Below are 20,594 nucleotides of genomic sequence, written 5' to 3' on the forward strand. Positions count from 1 at the left end.
ACTTCTTAGTGGGTATTTGGATTTTACAATCTTTCAGACAATACAATACATTTGTGTTTCAATGCAGACTGAAACACAATCGTCCACGATGGGGGGGATCCGTCACAATCTCCCCTTTATGTCACTGAAAGAGATCCTTCTTCCTCTCGTTGGGTATTTACATGTTTCATGGAGGAATTAATTACAAGCCGTGTGTATGGATGATGGTCTTGTGTAGAATCACATTCCTGTCCCACTCCACTGAGGGGCTCCACCAGAACAGAGCTATACTTCACACTTTATTCTTCCTACCATTCACCTTATGTTGGTCAGTGAACTTGGGAGTTGTTCTTATTCACAATGACTTCCTTATAAAAACACATTATTTTGCATACCCTTAGTCTCCTCCAGAATCCTCTGGCTTGGGTCCATGAGAGAAAATGAATGAATGAATAAATGAATAAATAATATGAAGGTGTGGTTGTGGGTCTGGGATCTTGAGTCAGGATTCCATTTCCCTGACAGAGAGCCTGGACGGTGTCCGTTTCGGTTACCTAGCAACTTCTTCTAGAAAAGTTGGAACAATTACTCCAAACACCACACCAAACACAGTACACACAAAAGGTTCAACTCCTTTCCCTCCAGAGCCTTTGCAAAATTAATATTGTGATATCACAGGCCCCCATTGCCCAAATGTTCCAAACTGGATGGTCAAATTCATCATTAGACAAATGGCACCCGATACTGTCTGGGACACCGACCATGAAATTGATTCCAAATACTTCTCTTTGTAATGTGGTGCCTCAGAGCCTTTCTATGGACATAGACTACCTCACTGATACTAAATACCCTATAATGGGGCAGAGATTCCTAACATTTATTTGGTCATTATATAAATTGTAATTTATAAAAGCAAAGAAAATAAAAAAAATCTTTACACATACACATGAAGGGGTTTTAGTTATGTACTACATTTTTTCCTTGTATCATGCAAATATGTTGACCTGAAGGGACAATATGGTGGCCTATTGAGTACAGTGTGCTAATACCGACATGTTGTGCATCCAATTAGAACGTAGGGCTAATATAGTCTCTACAAGATTGGCCTTCCAAGTGCTCCATGGATCCCAGTATAGATGGCACCTTTAACACGTTATGTTTTTCCCAACAGGTTATAAAGATGTAGGACTAGTTAAAACGTGCACTATGCAGAAATAGACATTTCATGGTTGCTAAAATTCTAATAGTTCGCCGAATTTCAGTTTATATGACAAAACAAACAAGCATAGTGCAGAGAATCCTTGTACCATCTAAACAGTTGTGAAATATATMTTCCATAAACCAAAATATTGTGTTKTCTGTTTGAAGCTGGTGTACAAACCCTAAAGTAAAAGAATGGGAAGCATAGAAAGAACAGATCTACAGCTTCTTAGACATGCTTTCAAGGAGAATGACAGATCCATAACTCACATTTCTATGTTAATTTTGTAGGGTCAGCCAAAAAGTTACATATTGCAGCATTAAAAAAAACGAATGTACAGGATTATTCATATCCATGATAATACATGTATAGGCCTACCATTGCTGATGTGTGCATCTAATTTACATGTTTAATCAATGATAGAGGGATGATTGACCTTGCTGAAGGGTCAGAGAGCAACACAATTCTTTGACTAGAATGGAATACAACTCAATGAAATGAGGGAGGCAGCTGAAGTTGGTTTAACACTGTGTGCACCAATAAGTAATGTAGGCCTAAACAATTAACTGGTAAACCAAGTCAAATAATAGGTAAACTCCCAACATGGAATGCATAATGTAATGCTTTCAAGTAGGCCGACATGTAGAAAATGTGATACAGGTCTTATTGGGCCACATGGAGTATAATTATCTTAGTGCTGCACCTGCTGACCTCGAGGATGGTTGGCAATGGGCGCACATCTCTACGGGCTAGAATGTAACACACAAGGCACAATAGCAAACAGACGTGTAGCATAGAGAGTTTAGAAGAGGATGGAAATTATCTAGTGTACTTACAACAAGCACGGAGGTCCTGACAACCTCAGAGACACTTTGCCTTAGTTCAGCCGCAGTGCCAGGTTTACTTAGTCCCCTTGTAAATTTCCTGGTCTCCGGGTGTACTGGAACTGACATGGTCGAGTCCTGCCTTTCATCAATTTCTTTAGGAATTTATAAAACGTCAAAGAAGAAGAGTAAAAACTGAATCATCAGCCGGCTTTTTCCGTTTCTCGGTCAGCACAAGAGCGCACCTTGAGTTTAAAACTGGGTCATGTTGTGCTGGTTCACTCTGCCTTTTTGATCTCATAATTTGCAACAATTACTAGTGAAAGTTGTATTGTATTATCCCGCAGCTGTTACATTCCCCCACTGAGTTGTTGTTGTCATAATAAACCATTCTTCGCGCGTTCACCGTCTCATTACGGCTGTCCCTCGTCGGTCTCGCTTTGGTCAGTGTACATGCGACGCCAGCCAGAAAGCGTAATCTGCGTGCGTCGTTCTACCACGCTTCTCCACTCCTCCCTTCTCCAGTGATTTACAAAGGCCTGCCCAGTTCAGTTTCTATTTGAGCAGGCTAGGAACTTACTGTAATCATTGTTACAATAATATTCATAGGGGGGAAAAAAACCGTTTTTTTAAAAATCGACATGTAACGTTGAAAGTAGAGAAGATACAATGCCATGTCTGTCACCATAGTGGAAATAATTGTTCAATGAATGTAGAATAACTATTAAAACGTGCATAATTTAAATAGAGTAAAGTACTTCACACAACATTCTAAATTGGACGGTAAAAACGCCAGCCAGACCAAGTTTGTTTTTAGGAGGACTACGTAGAATTCTTTCATCAGATTAAAATGATGCAATAACTTCGGGCCAGTGTGTGACTAGCACAATGGCACAGGTCTTATGTTATTGAGCAATGATGCCATCTATGGGAATACAAGAAACAAAATGTAAATTCTCTTGTAGTGTACTTAGGTGAAAGTGGTTAAAAACATTCCATGGGCAATCACACCTCTGTTAGCTATTATGGACTAACAAAAGAACCCACATTACAAATGTTCAAATTAGGTTTTTATTGCTTTCATTTCCAAAGCGCTCTCTGGTGTCTGGGAAAACACAGCATTCCCTCAATAAGGAAAACCAAAGTTTTCCCTCTCTGTCATATGCATATATCCATTTAATTTAGACTTGTAAAGGTCTCTTTACATATGGGAGGCAGCCTAGTCCAACAAGGGCAATGGTGCTTGGAACTGAAAGTTTATATTTTGTTTCACACATATTCTTTAAAGCTTTCCATTACAGTTTCCTTCATAATACACAGATTATGAACATCTCACATTTCTCACACAATTGAGGGTGGAATATAATAATCTTCAGAACACCCTCTGAAGTATCCTTACAACAAAGCATAACAGGAATATTCACTTTACTTGAATAATGGCGTTAGTGGTGATGGTAACTACCCTGATAGCTTTATAAGTAGTTCTAGAGTTATGTTGATGATACAACAAAATATTCTGATATCTTACTTATCACAAGGTCTCTCACTGTCCAGAGACATCTTATTAAAAGAAAAATGTAATTTAAAGTGATTTTTTTTWATTAAATTTTTTTACAACACATTTCAAGTCTCCTTACCACCAATGTAGTAAAATTGCATTAAAAGTGTAGGAAAATGGTAAAACTGTTTGGCACTTTTTATTTTTATTTTTTATTATTATTTCCCCCCATAAAATAAACAAGGAGACAAAAATCTTGAGGATGCAGTGATATTCTAACCATCTATGAAAAAAACAAGTTTAAAAATGCAGAATCTCTGTATCAACAATCCAATGACAGAATGTGAAACCAGAAGTACAGTAAGTGATTCAGCCCGTTAGAAAACAGTATAAAATGGCATCCTACAAAAAGAGGTTCAGAGCTGAGTAAAAATGCTGAAAATGCAGTCTCTGATGCAGTCTAAACCAGCGGACATGTCACCATTAAAGCATTAAAAAGCACCAAGATTGTGCATGGACACTGCTCAATGTACATATGTCCCAGATATGTGTAGAAAAGGAAATCAAGAGTGTCCAGAGAAGTGAAGTAAATGTGGCGCCAGAGGGGCTCTGCTTCAGCTTGCTGCTTGGGGAGTCGTAGTGTGACGAGAGGCTAGATGTGGCCAGACCGTATGGGAGATTGTGGTAGGGAGAAGAGGCATGGAGACAGGGAGAGAGCCCTTGCTCTTTGGATCAGTACGGATGGGMCTCTTTCCGGCTCAGAATGCGGGTGATGCTGGCAGAGACTGTGGCACTGCGAATGACCTCCATCCACCTGTATGGAGAGAAAAAGACAGAGGGTTTCACACTGCCCAGTAACATCTGTAAACAAACATACTATACACAATACAGGATAGACAGAAGTGTACTGTACCTCTCAAAAGTGTATTCGCTCTCAGATCTGAAGTAGTAGACGTGGGATTTGAAATGCAGTTTGAAGACATAGTCCTTGTGGATGTTTTCAGACTCAGTGGGGATGGTGACAGAGTAGCCCAACAGGGGGAGACTGGCCAGCGGATAGTCATCCTGGAGAGAGGGGAAAGGACCAAACAGGACCAAGCATTCTGAATGTTATAATGCTACTTACATCCAGTAACAAACAGTTAAAACAATCGGAATTTCAAGGAGCTACTCACTTTCACTCAGTGGTGTAAAGTACTTAAGTACTACTTAAGTAGTTTTTTTTAGGATATCTGTACTTAACATTACCATTTTTATTTTTGACAACTTTTACTTCACTACATTCCTAAAGAAAATTATGTACTTTTTATCCATACATTTTCCCTGACACCCAAAAGTACCTAGTACATTTTGAATGCTCAGCAGGACAGGAAAATGGTCTAATTCACGCATCAAGAGAACATCCCTGGTCATCCCTACTGCCTCTGATCTGGAGGACTCACTAAACACACATGCTTTGTTTGTAAATTATGTCTGAGTGTTGGAGTGTGCCCCTGGCTATCCGTAAATGACAAAAACTAGAAAATTGTGCCGTCTGGTTTACTTAATATAAGCAATTTTAAATGATTTATACGTGCACTTTTACTTTTGATACTTAAGTATATGTTTTTAAATTACATTTACTTCTGATACTTAAGTATATTTAAAAKCAAATACTTTTACTCAASTAAGACTTTTACTCTTTTACTTTATTTTACCAATTTTCTACTAAGGTGTCTTTACTTTTACTCAAGTATGACAATTGGGTACTTTMTCCACCACTGCTTTTCACTACAAAAACACTTGATAACACTATCATACTTTCATGGCGCATTTTAAAATGATAGAAAATCCCCCACGGCTACAGGTCACAGAACATGTGACAAAACATGAGTAACTAACTATAGCATTACTAACAATGGTTTCTTTCAGGTGGTGATTCTAATGGATTCAGGGGAGCTGTGCTGAAAGTGAGAGCAGATCAACCGGCATGGGGATGTGCGTAACTCCCTTACATGGCACATGGATTTGAAATTCCACAGAGAGATGGGATATTCTTAAATTAATAGGATATTGTTAGATTGTAAACAATACTGCCATGTTGAAGATCATGGATGATGAGCAGGAGGAGGGTAGGGGGTCATCCCCAACATACATTGCTGTGCTTCTGGCCTTCACCATCATACATGGATCATAAGGAGGGGGAGAGAGGAGAGTGTCGTCTTCCCCAGAACACATTGCTGTAGTTCTGGTACCATATGTATCAAGCGTCTCAGAGTGCTAACTTATAATTAATAAGATTACATGGACATGGGGGACCTGATCGTAGAGCAGCAATCCTACTCTGAGACACTTTGTGAATACGGGCCATGGTCTACACAGACAGACAGACACGAGGAGTTGGTGCTAGCCCTCACCTGGTGGGTCTTGTAGAAGAACAGGCTGAAGTTGGTGAAGACCACCCAGAGCTTCTGCCAGCCATTGCTGTTCTTGAACTTCCTCAGCAGGTTTCCTGACAGCTGATTCTACAGTAGAAAAACAATTTACAATCAGTGAACTTTGTTCATGTACTACATAGAAAAATTACATGACAAAAATAAATAAAAAACAAGTAGAGGGAATTTCAACAAACACTTACAGCACCTTCAGTAACTATTCACACCCCATCACTTGTTCAACATGTTTTTGTGTTACAGCCTGAATTTAAAATTGATTACATAAAAAAAAAAATAACACTGGCCTACACACAATACCCCATAATGTCAAAGTGGAATTATGTTTTTAGAAATGTATTAAAAAAGAAAAGCTGAAATGTCTTGAGTAAAGTATTCAACCCCTTTGTTATGGCAAGCCTAAATAAGTTCAATAAATAGGTTCAGGAGTAAAAATGTGCTTAACAAGTCACATAATAAGTTGCATGGACTTACTCTGTGTGCAATAATAGTGTTTAATATGATTTTTGAATGACTACCTCATCTCTGTACCCCACACATAAAAGTACGTAAGGTCCCTCAGTCGAGCAGTGAATTTCAAACACAGATTCAACCACAAAAAACAGGGAGGTTTTCAATACCTCGCAAAGGGTACCTATTGGTAGATGGGTAAAAAAATTGAGCATGGTGAAGGTATTAATTACACTTTGGATGGTGTATCAATACACCCAGTCACTACAAAGATACAGGTGTCCTTCCTAACTCAGTTGCTGGAGAGGAAGGAAACCTCTCATGGATTTCACCATGAGGCCAATGAGTTTAATGGCTGTGATAGGAGAAAACTGAGGATGGATCAACAACATTGTAGTTACTCCACAATACTAACCTAAATGACAGAGTAAAAAGAAGGAAGCCTGTACAGAATACAAATATTCAAATACATGCATCCTGTTTGCAACAAGGCAAACTGCAAGACATGTGGCAAAAGAAATTAACTTTTTGTCCTGAATACAAAGCTTGGGGCAAATCCAACACAACACATCACTCAGTACCCCTCTTCATATTTCCAAGCATGGTGGTGGCTACATCATGTTATGGGTATGCTTGTCATCGGCATGGACTAGGGAGTTTTATAGGATAAAAAGAAAATGAATAGAGCTAAACACAGGCAAAATCCTAGAGAAAAACCTGGTTCAGTTTGCTTTCCAACAAACACTGGGAGACAAATTCACCTTTCAGCAGGACAATAACCTAAAACACAAGGCCAAATATACACTGGAGTTGCTTACCAAGATGATGTTTAATATAATCGTCTTGAAAATMTATGACAAGACTTGAAAATGTCTGTTTAGCAATGATCAACATCCAACAGAGCTTGATGAATTGTTAAAAGAATAATGTGCAAATATTGTACAATCCAGGTGTGCAAAGCACTTCGAGACTTACCCAGAAAGACTCACAGCTTTAAATCGCTGCCAAAGGTGATTCTAACATGTATTGACTCAGGGGTGTGAATACTTATGTAAATGAGATATTTCTGTATTTAATTTTCAATAAATTAGCATTCATTTCTAAAAACATGTTTTGACTTTGTCATTATGGGTTATTGTGTGTAGATGTGTGAGAAGAAAGAAAAAAAACAGAATGTGGAATAAGACAAGAGGTACGAATATTGTCTGAAGGCACTGTATGTTAGTACGTAAGGAATAGTGTGCGCTGCACCGTAAGCTCTGAAAATAAACCCACTGTAATTAAGCCTGAGGCCTCTGTTCACTTCAGTGGTTTATCGGAGGTAAGTATAGCTATAAACAGACAGTGTCTATCCTGGGGTCCATCCAGCAACAGTTTAAAGTCACTGAACTAACAGTGACCTCTATGGTCACTGTAAACAACTGCCATCTAGTGGCAATATAAAGCATTTACTGTAAACTGAGCCATTATTAAGGCTACCACTAACTTATTTTAGTTCATCGTAGGTCTTTACAGGTGAAAAGTGTTACACAAAAGCGTTACACTTTTCACCAACGACCTCAAAGAAGATACAAGGTGCTAGTATATGACAGTAATGCTACAATGCGATGGGGAGGCCTCTCCTCTCTCCCTGGCTCCTTTACCTCTAGACTCCTGCAGGAATCACTAAAGGAGAGGCTGTGAACTCGATACCAGCAGATAAGAGACAGAGGCACTGGTCCCTGGCCACTGCTGGGCCCCGAGGGCCCCGAGAGGGAGGCCTCTGAGTCACTGACTGGACTAGGGTCCTCTACCACGGAGGACAGGCAGACGGACACACAGAAGAGACAGACAGAAAAGAGAGAGGGAGGGAGGGAGGAAAGGACAGAGACACAAAGACTGAGTAGGTGTAAACACACGCATGCACTGCAAGGGCTAAACACGGGGGGCGGGGGCGAGGGCGGGGGGACTAACGGTGAGTCCAGGCACGGCTCTGAAGGAGAGAAAAAAGGAGCGCAAAACCACACGAGACATCCACAGTAGAGATTAGATAAGAAAACCACACTGGAAGAGTTAGCCACAGAGGGCAAGATGAGAACAGTGTCCTTGCAGTGCACCCACCTCATGCTAAAGTCTGGTCTTGCTCTGGGCTCAGTATACAACATAACAGAGAAAATAAATAGCTTGTAAGATGCCGTCTCAGCTGCACTGAGATGTGCTGTTCAAGACTGAAAAACGTCAATGACATCCTGCCGAGTGTCCTATGTAGCAGTTCACAGAAGAGACAGTGCCAACAGCTTGGGGACAAAGCACTGAGGTAATCTAATGTCTAAATAGCACAGGACAGAGAGAGAGGGTGGCACGGGAGGACATTGTTCCCAGGGGAGAGAAGCACATTCAATAAGGAGAGGAAACAGATACACACTCAGATACATAGTGAGTGAGAGATGGGGTAGGGGAGGGCAGAGCAGGACAGGTTAGGACTGGTTGTGGTACCTCCACAGCTATGCTAAAGTCCACCATGGACACGCTGGTGTTCCTGTGCCAGCACACGTGCACCGTGGTGTTACCACGGTGAGGGGCCTGCCTCTCCAGGGAGGTGCGTGACGCCATCAGGTCGTCTTCAGACTCTGCCTCCGCACAGGAGTCCTCTGTTGTGGATTCTGGGAAATTCAGGAAGCGGTTAATTCCACATACACACGGTGACAACGTGGGAAGACGGATCCTACTGTAAAACCTGATGAGATAAATAGTAGCACAATACTTCATAGTGGCTAGGTTTATAAATACATGCAGACAGGCTGTATGAAATCATTTGAAAAATAATTTCAATCAAGGCTTTATAAACCATCAATTTGAAGCATTGTATTTGAGCTTATTCAAGCTCATTTCGGATGAATAGGTTGGCCCATTCTGCCTCTGAAGTTTCTGGAAGAGTACCAACTGTCTGTGCAATGAGTGAACAGTATGGTGAGAATTCAGCGATAACTCATTAACTCATGGGGTTGAAGATTCTCGATACACTACTAGTTGTTCCATATGGCAGGCCCAGTGCCCATGCTCTAAAGTCTGTGTACTGCAGTATCAGTGTCAACTTACTGTTATCAGTCAGACTTCTGGCCAGCAGGTCAGCTGTGTGGCCGTTGCTGGTCTCTGCCAAGTCAATGGCCATCTTAATGTCCTCCATCCACTTCTCCATCTCTGACAGGGAACTGGATGGGGAGAAAGAAAGAGAGAGAAAGAAAGAGAGAGAAATGGACAGAAAAAGTAATGCATTTTTTTCACCAGTGCTGGGCTTGACCTAATAAATATTTCATGCAGTTATTTTTTATGACCAAGTGTGCTGTATAAATAATGAATGTGTCTTTGTGATTATACAAATGTCTCATTGTCAACTGAGGTGCTGAGGGGACCGGTCGCCTGCTGATTCACCAACCACTTTATTCTGAATACCGACCACTTTATTCATACCAGAGCAAACATGAAAACACACATCCCTGTACACATACTGTTGTCTGGCATCTGTTGAACGACTGACTACCCAATAGTCCAGCTCGTTCGGAGTTCGGACCACAGACTCACCTAGCTGCTACCACCACTGACTGACGCTGCCCAACCAGGGTGAAGGCGTGAGGCACACCCCACTCGTCCTCGCTCTCCCGGATCTGGGGACACACAGACACAGTCAGTCAACACATGGGGCATGAGAGGAACAAATCTGCTTGTGGGAGAGAGGGACTGCGTGTGTGTGAGAGAGAGAGAGAAAAAGGGGGACAGGGAGAGAGCAACAGAGGGGGAATTAAAGAGAGACACAGATGGTAGGGGAGTTACTGTGGCACAGCACGCTAGTTTATTTACAGCAAGTAATTACAAACTTGTGACAGCTACTGTACTCTACTGTGCTGCACTCCACGCCAGGGCACAAGAGGGGGGTTAAGAAAAGGTGAAAGAAGAGAGTCAACTTACTGTCATGTCATGGAGAGGGAGCTGCCCATGCACTTTGAACTGGTTCGTCGCCGTCATRCCTCGACTCGTATACAAGAGGACATCATTGAACTGTCACCAAAGAACAAGAGAACAGTGAAGGCAATCATTAACGGGTTATTAATAGCCACACCAACCTCATTTATTGACTTCACACAAAAAGAACACTGAACGATTGTTTGTGGCTCGGTGAATACATTGGCTCTGTTGGGCATACGCCTGTTGCAACAGCACTAGATAACATTCAAGCTGTTTCTAACATCTAACATGAATCATGATTCAGATGAGTCTTGGTCTCATTAGATGCACTACAATAACGAATAGGGACACTGGCTCAAAAAAAGTAAACAGCTGCGTAGAAAGATAAGGAAGCCGTCATCTTTGAGGCATTTTGTACAAAGTCATTCGTACTGAGGAGGTTAAACACCGGGCTCTACTTTCCATAGCCGTCTATCTTGTGAGATCACTCGACTGAATAATCTGTTTAATAACTCATTCAGGATGACACCTCAGATGCATTGCAGACATTACCAGGAAAAACATTCGTTGCTGGAGGCCTTTTCCAGACAGCTTGCTGAGACAGCCTAACCGGATGAACTCCTGAAAAACACCAATCACAACAAATTCCATCACAACATCTCAGGGAAAGATAAAAACGGATAAAAACAAATGACTTTTTCAAACTGGCTACTCTCACATACAAAATGTTGATAATGMATTGCGTCCCAAATGGCACCCTATTCCTTACATAGTGCACTGCTTTTGCACTATATAGGGAATAGGGTGCCTTCAGGGACGCATCCAGATCCCTACTTGAACTCACCCGCCCTGGAGTGACTAGACTGTCGATACCAATCAAATCCTTCTTAAGCTCCAGTAGCTTCTGGAAGTTCTCCATCTTGATCATGCTGCCGTGGAGTTGGGCCACCACCTCTGACACGTCCGCCAGCGCGGCTACGGGAGAGGACACAGCAACGCTCAGTATGTGATGTCATAGACCTCAACTGCACCAGGGGGGCTCCCTAAGCTAGCCCGGCCTCAGAGAGCCCCTGACGGCTACAGAACAGTAACAGTTACCTCTGCAGTCCCTGAAATCCACGTGTGTGGGGGGGTAGTGTTTGCACAGACGCTCCAGGATCTGCTTGTAATGCAAGAGGCGGTGCAGGGGCCTGAGGATGAACACGTTGAGAGGGATGTAGCACACCTTCTGCAGCTCAAAGTCCCGGACCAGCACCTCCAGCCGCCGGGAGCCCCGGCACGCCTTCTCCAGCTCAACCAGGGCCTCCGAGTGCTTCTGGAGGTGGGCGGTCAGCGGCTAGAATAGAGTAGGGTTGAGTAGAATAGATCTTTATTGGCCATTTGCACACACACACACACACACACACACCACAGGCTACGGGGAGCACAGGGTCAGCCGCAAAACAATGCCCCTGGAGCAAGGTACGAGTTTGTACAAGTCAGCATACATTGGTCATGGTGCAGATACAAAGTGAATTTGATATAAAGTGCAAGAAAAAGCTGCCAAAACCTTTAGGCCCTGTAGATTCTTCAGCATGACATCACCGATGCGCTGGTAATCTCCTTTGATGTGGGCATTGGAGCGCCCTTCCCTATAAAAAGATAAAACACTAGCAACTTCATCTCTCTGGAACAGTTTCATGCTATGCTGTGTGCTGAGAGATTTCTGCTGTGGACAGCAGAAGAATTTGAAGCACTTAAAGACTCTTAAAGCCATATTTCATATTCATGTGAGCTCCAACACTCATGCAAGGACATTTAAATGGCGTTCAAGTGAAACGGGTGTCGTTTGACTGCACCGCTGAAAACCGCAAGCAGGTGTCTACCTTGAGCATGAATTGCAGTTGACAGCTAGATATAGCACCATGCAGACTGACCTTTCACCATGCTCGTTCATTCAAAATATGAACCAATACGTTATGGAGAGGGTAGTACAAGCCCAAAGAGGACATTTAGAATGTTATGCCTTTGAGATTACAACCCCTCTTCACTGACAAAACCCTCTACCAGATCTAAATAAAAGGTCAACAGTCAGGAGAGGGCTAATATAAATCAACCCTACGTCACCTTTGAATATGTAAAACGGAAAACAAGATAGCCAGCTTCATGTATCTGTGCTCTGTATTCGGTCTGCTGATTTGCCTTTGGGGCTTTAGCCACGCCAGAGGTCGGCCATGTTTTGAGAGAAAACACAGTCAGATCTTGCGTGGAGGTCTCTTTCGCTCTCGTTTGGTCTTGTAGTAAGTCTGGACATGTGATGCTGATCACTACAGTATGAAGTCTGTAGCAGTGACAGTCTGCCAGCCAGGGCTGTCTGTGCCACCATGGGGAGCTCTGATGTAAGGACCGCATTATTAAGAACAGCAGACAGTGGAAAAACCCACAGGCTAGGAGAAGTAGTGGCGTGATGCAGCGCGACTGTTGCCATAGCAACCCCAGCTCCCCAGGTCATCCACGGGAGGAGGTGCGTCTCTGCGATGAGGCCTCCCAGACTGAATGTCAATACCGCTCATTAGACAAAGACCAGGCCCCGGGATCAATGAGCCCAATTCACAATGACAAACCCCAACTGTGTTCTTGTTCTAAGGGGACCTTACACAAAACGAGGCTAAGAGCACTGGCATTTTAAGAAAAATGACCTGAACTATAAAAGAGATGTATCATTGTGATGGATTATAGTCGTCCAGTGAGGTACAAGGCCTTTCATGCCATCTCACCACAGAGCCAGTCTCTGCTCCACCTCTCTGAGGAAGCCGGAGTGGAACTTGTACAGAGGGTCAAAGTTGGAGAAGATGGTGCTCTTCAGGGAGTCCGGCGCAGCTTCATCTTTACCCACCAAGTTCTGAAAAGACTGGGATGACACACACACACACACACACACACACACACACACACACACACACACACACACAGAGAGAGTTCTGCATTAGAGCACACTCTTTATTGTGCAAATCGTGACATTCTCAATTGCCAGTAGCCAAAAGAGGACTTGCAATCTAATGAGGTGAAATGCAGTGTTTCTGGTGAATTAGGAGCCCATCTGCTTGGATTGCATTAGAATCTGCCTGATGTGCTGCTGCCAAAAGACCTCTGTGCTGTTGTTTAGCAACAATCACATTGGCCTCATGGCTTCCACCAAATCCTTTAACGACCTGTAGATGAATGGAGGAATCGACCTGGAGATGAATGGAGGAAATGGAGGAATCAATAGCCCATCATTCCTGACAAGACCCAGGGGGAGTCTATCATTAAAGGCTACCTGATCAGATTAAAAGGGAAGCTATAYCCTGATGTGGTTTGGGGTGGTGGAGTTGGAGGTGGTGGGGGGTGGTTTAGCTGGTGTGCGTCCCATATGACACCTTATTCCKAATATAGTGCACTATATATACGCCCATAGTGTTCTGGTCAAAAGTAATGCAAAAGTATTCACACCCCTTGACTTTATCCACATTTTGTTTGGTTACWAAGTGGGATTAAAATAGATTTAATTGACAACGATCTAGACAAAATACTCTGTAATGTCAAAGTGGAAGAATTTATATATATTTTTAAATGAATGGATGATAAAAAAACGAATATATCTTAATTCGATAAGTATTCAACCCCCTGAGTCAATACATGTTAGAATCACCTTTAGCAGTGATTACAGCTCTGAGTCTTTCTGGGTAAGTCTCTAACAGCTTTGACCACCTGAATTGTACAATAACTGCCCTTATTCTTTAAAAAAAWTATTCAAACTCTGTCAAGTTGGTTGTTAATTATTGCCAGACAGCCATTTTCAAGTCTTATAGATTTTCAAGCCGATTTAAGTCAAAACTGTAACTAGGCCAATCAGGAACATTCAATGTCATCTTGGTAAGCAACTCCAYTTGCTTCAGTAAGTATTTACACTTCAACATTTTATTGTGTTACAGCCTGAATTTAAAATATATTAATATATCATAATGTCAAAGTGGAATGATGTTTTTTGAATTGTTAACAAATTAATTAAACATTTAAAGCTGAAATGTCTTAAATTAACCCCTTTGTTATGGCAAGCCTACATATGTTCAGGAGTAAAAATTTGCTTAACAAGTCACATAATAAAAATTGGATGATCTTCGAATGACTACCTCATATCTGTTCTCCAACACACAAAATTATCAGTAAGGTCCCTCAGTCGAGCATTGAATTTCAAACACAGATTCAACCACAAAGACCAGGGAGGTTTTCCAATGCCTCGCAAAGAAAGGCACCTCTTGCTAGATGGGTAAAAAATTATAATGCAGACATTGAATATCCCTTTGAGCATGGGGAAGTTATTAGTTACACTTTGGATGATGTATCAATACAACCAGTCACTACAAAGATACAGGTGTCCTTCCTAACGCAGTGGCTGGAGGGGAAGGAAACCCCTCAGGGATTTGGTGACTAATGGTGAGTTTAAAACAGTTAATGGCTGTGATAGGAGAAAATTGAGGATGGATCAACAACATTGCAGTTACTCCACAAAACAAAACGAATTTAAAGAGTGAAAAAAAGGGAGCCTGTACAGAATAAAAATATTTWAAAACATGCATCCTGTTTGCAACTAGGCACTAAAGTAATAGTGCAAAAAAATGTGGCAAACAATTCACTTTTGTGTTATGTGTTTTGGATTTGCCCAAACATTACTCAGAACCACTCTCCATAATTTCAAGCACAGTGGTGGCTGCATCATGTTTTGGGTATGCTTGTAATCATTAAGGAATTAGGAGTTTTACAGGATAACAAATAAATGGAATGACGCTAAGCACAGGRAAAATCCTAGAGGAAAACCTAGTTCAGTCTGCTTTCCACCGGACACTGGGACATCRATTCACCTTTCAGCAGGACAATAACTTAAAACACAAGGCCACATCTACACTGGAGTTGCTTACCAAGAAGGCCGTGAATGTTCCTGAGTGGTTGAGTTACAGTTTTGACTTAAATCTGCTTGAAAATCTATGGCAAGACCTGAAAATGGTTGTCTAGCAATGATCAACAACCAATTTGACAGAGCTTGAAGAATAAAAAATAAAAATAAAAAGCCAAATATTGTACAATCCAGTCTCTTAGAGACTTACCCAGAAAGACTCACAGCTGTAATGACTGCCAAAGGTGATTCTGTCATGTATTGACTGGGGTGTGAATACTTATGTAAATTAGATATTTCTGTATTTTATTTTCAATACGTGTACAAAATGTCTAAAACATGTTTTAACTTTTTCATTTTGGGGTATTGTGTGTAGATGGATGTGAAAAAATAATCAATTGAATCCATTTTTAATTCAGGGTGTAACAACAAAATGAGGAATAATTCAAGGGGAATACTTTCTGAAGGCAGTGTATATTTGGCCTTGTATTTTAGGTTATTGTCCTGCTGAAAGGTGAATTTGTTTCCCAGTGTCTGTTGGAAAGCAGACAACCAGGTTTTCGCCTGTGCTTAGCTCCATTTAGTTTCTTTTTATCCCAAAAAACTAACAAGTCCTTGCCTATGATAAGCACACCCATTACATGATGCAGCCACCACCATGCTTGAAAATATGAAGAGTGGTACTCAGTGATGTGTTGTGTTGGCCCCAAACATAATGTTTGTATTCAGCACAAAAAGTCAATTTATTTGGCACAGGATGCACGATTTGGAATATTTTTATTATGTACAGGCTTCCTTCTTTTCACGCTGTCATTTATGTTAATATTGTGGAGTAACTACAATGTTATTGATCCATCCTCAGTGTTATGCTTTAAAGTCACCATTGGCCTCATGGTGAAATACCCAAGTGGTTTCCTTTCTCTCCGTCAACTGAGTTAGGAAGGATGCCTGTATCTTTGTGGTGAATGGGTATATTGATACGCCATCCAAAGTGTAATTAATAACTTCACTACGCTCAAAAGGATATTCAACGTCAGATTATTATTATTTTTTTACCCATCTACCAATAGGTGCCCTTCTTTGTGAGACATTGGAAAACATCCCTGGTTTTTGTGGTTTTGTGCGTAGGCCAGTGACACAAAATCTCAATTTAATACATTTTAAAATCAGGCTGTAAGACAACAAAATGTCAAAAAAGTCAAGAGGTGTGAATACTGTATGAAGGCAGTGTAGAAAGGAGAGGAACAGGGTTTAAAGGAGGTAAAGCAGGGTGCTGCTGAAAGGCCTTGGGAAGCAGACAGCAGGCAGCAGCTGTTTCTCAGATGACTTAACAACACCAGCCAATGGGGGAGGGTGGAGAGGGGGAGGGYAAAAAATGAGAAAGAATGAGAAAGAAGAGAGAGACAAAGAGTGACCGTAAGAGAAAGAGCAGCCAAAACAAATGTTTATGAGAAGTGTAAAAGGCTTCTCTAAACATCAGAGAAGACAAGAAGCGGCGGCCGCCCATATAAACAGCGAGAGAAGAGAGTGGTTCTGCAGTCTCTGTTTCCACATCTGTGAACGCTGCTACAACCAGAAGATGTTCACAGGGTGAATACTGAATACTGACTTCATACTGCACAACTAAAACACTTGCCGCCCATCCCCCCCCCCCCTTCCCCAAAAGACGTATAAATATTGTACTATAAATTGTTGCTGTATTAAACTTATGCTAAAACATTTATTTTATTCTACTGAGCCATTTACTTTATGTTCATATTATTATATTTTATCATGTCGTATTGCTGTTGCATTGTGGAGAAAGAACCTGCAAGTAAGAATTTCGTTGGATGGTGTATACCATGTGTGTACCGTACATACGACTAATAAAACGTGACACCTACACTCACAGCAACTTCCTTCACTGATTGCAATACACTGGACGGAGATGTTCCTTTCTTTTAATATCCTGTTTTCTTTTGCGTCTCCCTTGAGACAAACAAAAAGGCGTCCATATGTTTGTCTGTACAGAGGCGGTGGGAGCCAAAAGGAAATGACTAAAATAGGATGGCAGCCCAACGTTAAGCAGGGACATTCAAGGCCGTGGATCTCATTGCACTGTATATTCACAGCCTTGGGTGAGATAAACAGATTAAGACATTTCATAGCAGTCTCAGAGTATTTTCCCCACCTGCCAAAAAAACATCTCCCACCCCCACCACCACTGCATGGATCCCTGTGTGTTTGCCATATGCTCTTTTGTAAAGCAGCTAGCCGGAATAATCAATGTTTTCTGCCCGGAGGACAGCATGGGAGAAAATAAACAAAAGATCAGTGTTGAGTCCCTGAGAGAGCGGAAAAATCTATCTGGTGATGGGCCTTACCACAGTCACGACCTCCAGGTCCTTCAAATAGGTCCTCTCTGTGGTCAGCAGCTCCTTGGCAATAAAGTAGGCCTTGTCAGTGGGGAATCTCTGTGAAAGGAAGAAGACAGAGTGTTTAACTGAGCAGAGACAACACAGTAAGCTGTAGACTGTGTCTTGGGTATTTTTTTCACATTTTGTGTCAACAATTCCAGTGCTAAGACATGTAGCCCAGTTACAGTACATCACATTTTGTACAGTGTTCACAGCACTGGTCCCTGTGGGTAGTTATTTAGGCCAGGTAATCTGGGTCCTCTGCTATTTTAGGTACTATGTGACTGTAGCCTCTTTGAAGCTGGTTATGCTAACTGGAGATTTAAAACCACAATGACGTCCACACAGCAACAGACAACAATCCCTCTCTAGTTCTAATCATTTAACGGGGGCCCTCTCTGGACCACAAACCTTCCTCCGAACCTCGTCTTCATCGTCGGTGCGCACGCTTCCGGCATCGTTGAGCAGGGGGCTGGTAAGGGGGGAGGGCTGCCGACCGTCCGGACTGTGACCACAGAGCTCGACCGGCTTCTGACCGTTGACCATGCCCTGGGAGTTACCGGAGGAGGCGGAGAGATGAGGGCTGTTGGACACCACTCCTGCTGTAGCGAAGGAGAGGGGGGTGAGAAATGAGAAAGAGTTAGACGAACAAGTTAAATTACAGCCATATACATCTTATAGTATTGTCCCAGGGATAATAATGAGAGCTAAAATGGGGGATGTGCCTTGCCTGTAGCTAGTTACTGTAGCTACTTGCATCCAGACAAGAGTCACCCATGACTCACTCTGCTGCCCAGACAGCTCTAGTGCTCTTCTCTCTCTGTAATGTCTGCCATTTCAGCATGATACCATCAGGATTACGCTGCTGTTGGGTTGAATACAGTATTATGAATGACTGGAATCGCTTACCTAAAATCAACTACACTGCCACTAGGATGTTCACTAGGGACACTTGATTGCATACTTGCCCACTACCGTCTCCTGTCCTCTGATAGCACCACGTTGGCATGGACAGAACAATGATTAAACCAGCAACATCTCTGGTGAACACCTTACAGACGCCACGATACTACATTCTACAATGGAGGGGACAGCTGTGACAACAAGCACCACGGGAATACCAAACACGGACTACATAAACACAGCCACGAGACACACACACACAAATGAGTGTATATAAAAAACACACTATAAACACACACACGTACATTTAACAGAGCTATGCTACATCTACGACAGCACAGGAGGATGAGGATGGGACTAGCGTCTAAAAACGCTCACGAGACAATGTCAGGGGGTGGGGTGGGGGGGGTGGTCTTTATAAAAGAAGATTCCAGAGTCCCACTTCATAAAGGTCAACTTTATTGACACTAGTGCACAACCGTATACAAGGTTAAAAAGTGTAGAAAGTCTCCCGGGAAAGAGAAGAGCCGGTAAAATCAGTATCAGAGCCCAGTGAGTGTCAAAGCAACATCAACACGGGACCGTAGCAAACAGTGTGTGACGGAAGTGAGTAAGAGAGCGAGTGAGTGAGAGAAAGAGGGAAAGAGAAACAAGTCAAATTGGAATTTACAACAAGCATATTCTGGGACTTGTCTAATAGTACCTGTAGGTGTCACAGTGCACAAAGCGCTTCCCAGAATAATCTCTCTATTGCAGTATTACTACGGATATAATACCACTTTACTAAAACTTTATTAAGACAGTCAGTTGCTTTAGAGGGAGCATACCGATTGTACACTCAAGCTATATTATACAAATCAATTGTGTCAATCGTAGGAGCAGCACAATCTGCAGAAGAAGCATTTTGTGTCCACTCGTTGTAAAATTGAACTTAAGTCGAAGTTTAATGGGTGAGCAGTAATCATCGTAACGTAATGCACATTGTTGTCTCAGATGGACCAAATTTGACCTTACTGCTGAAAATGCTACTGGCTTGTCTGATGTGAGTGATATCTGCCTGGTGAAATGTTACAGTAGGTAGGAGCGAGAGAGTGAGGTGAGGGTACATACATCGTGAAACAGCCAGGGCAAGAAAGCATCAACATCATGCCAGAGCCCTGGGTTAGCTTCTTGGACATGCAATGGAACCAAGCCCGCGGTCGAGACTAGCACACACACAAGCCTGGCCTATAGAGCCATGAGTTTAAGCCTGGCACACAATATATTACTATAGAGTAGGTGTAGTGAATGTGTTGGTATCGAATACAAATCATGACCCGAAATATCAGCCGTGTGCAACAGCCCAACGCCACAGAGCCATAAGACAGTGCTTGGTGTGCCTGACAGGGTTCTCCTTGCCTGCAGTGATCCAGTGACCAGCACTACTCTCCTACTGTTCCCTCTCACACTTAACCTGGAAGTCATCAATGAATCTGGTAAAAACAACATTGTGTTATTATTTACAGTTTATATTCATTTTGGACCATGTTAATAAATAGGACCAATATCATAAAATGACACAATAGATAATAAATACTATGTACACATGGATAAAGTCCAAGCTAAAAGCGTCTCAAAGATCCTAGACTAGCAGAAGCCCCTGGCATTGATGGATGAGCTGAGAGACTTTGAGACGCTGCCCTTAAATTGCCTTTCAGACACATAACATGCAGCACATACTGAAACCTGCCTCCATGTTCCCCGCTTATTCCCTGGTTCCTGTCATCCTGAACAAAGTCATTTCTCAATTCCCCAGTCCTACATTCTAGTTCTCTGTACTCTCTGCTGACAGTTACCGGGACCACTGCAGTAAAGGAGACCCAGTTTAACCCCTTTTTTCTTCACACAGTCAGTTACAGAACAGCAAAACATCAGGACAGTACAGGAACAGGTTAACATGCTTTCAGAGCAGGGAAATAGAGACAAGGTGAGATTTAACCCCTTAAGTGTTGCATGCTGACAGAACAGAACAGTGTTTCAAATTGGACAAGGAAATTCAAAAAAAAAAAAAAAAAAAA

At 42.1% G+C, this 20,594-nt stretch overlaps 2 protein-coding genes across 5 annotated transcripts in view; both read right to left on the reverse strand.

Annotated features, from left to right (window-relative positions):
* LOC111975661 (dedicator of cytokinesis protein 9) overlaps positions 1-2,236 on the reverse strand; it is a 116,012-nt gene extending 113,776 nt beyond the window's left edge. For all 3 annotated transcript variants that reach the window (XM_024004215.2, XM_024004188.2, XM_070447536.1), the window contains exon 1: positions 2,017-2,236. In XM_024004215.2, the coding sequence (XP_023859983.1) occupies positions 2,017-2,133 (117 nt within the window). In that variant the 5' untranslated portion in view covers positions 2,134-2,236. The remainder of the gene's footprint in view (positions 1-2,016) is intronic.
* An 825-nt stretch (positions 2,237-3,061) lies between these two features.
* LOC111975710 (FERM, ARHGEF and pleckstrin domain-containing protein 1) lies at positions 3,062-20,588 on the reverse strand. Of its 2 annotated transcripts, none has more exons than XM_024004258.1 (14): positions 18,058-20,588; positions 17,602-17,691; positions 13,083-13,216; positions 11,876-11,957; positions 11,425-11,662; positions 11,171-11,301; positions 10,879-10,947; positions 10,330-10,419; positions 9,946-10,028; positions 9,463-9,575; positions 8,860-9,026; positions 5,899-6,006; positions 4,416-4,567; positions 3,062-4,316 (listed from the first exon to the last, which is right to left on the reverse strand). In XM_024004258.1, the coding sequence occupies exons 1-14, from the start codon at positions 18,178-18,180 to the stop codon at positions 4,235-4,237; spliced, it is 1,662 nt and encodes a 553-aa protein (XP_023860026.1). In that variant the 5' UTR covers positions 18,181-20,588; the 3' UTR covers positions 3,062-4,234. The 2 variants fall into 2 exon arrangements, with proteins under 2 accessions (XP_023860026.1, XP_023860017.1); XM_024004249.1 differs by having other exon boundaries at positions 18,046-20,588.
* Positions 20,589-20,594: the final 6 nt, after the last annotated feature.

The sequence above is a fragment of the Salvelinus sp. IW2-2015 genome, linkage group LG2 (genome assembly GCF_002910315.2).
Source record: "Salvelinus sp. IW2-2015 linkage group LG2, ASM291031v2, whole genome shotgun sequence".
Classification (NCBI taxonomy): Eukaryota; Metazoa; Chordata; class Actinopteri; order Salmoniformes; family Salmonidae; genus Salvelinus; species Salvelinus sp. IW2-2015.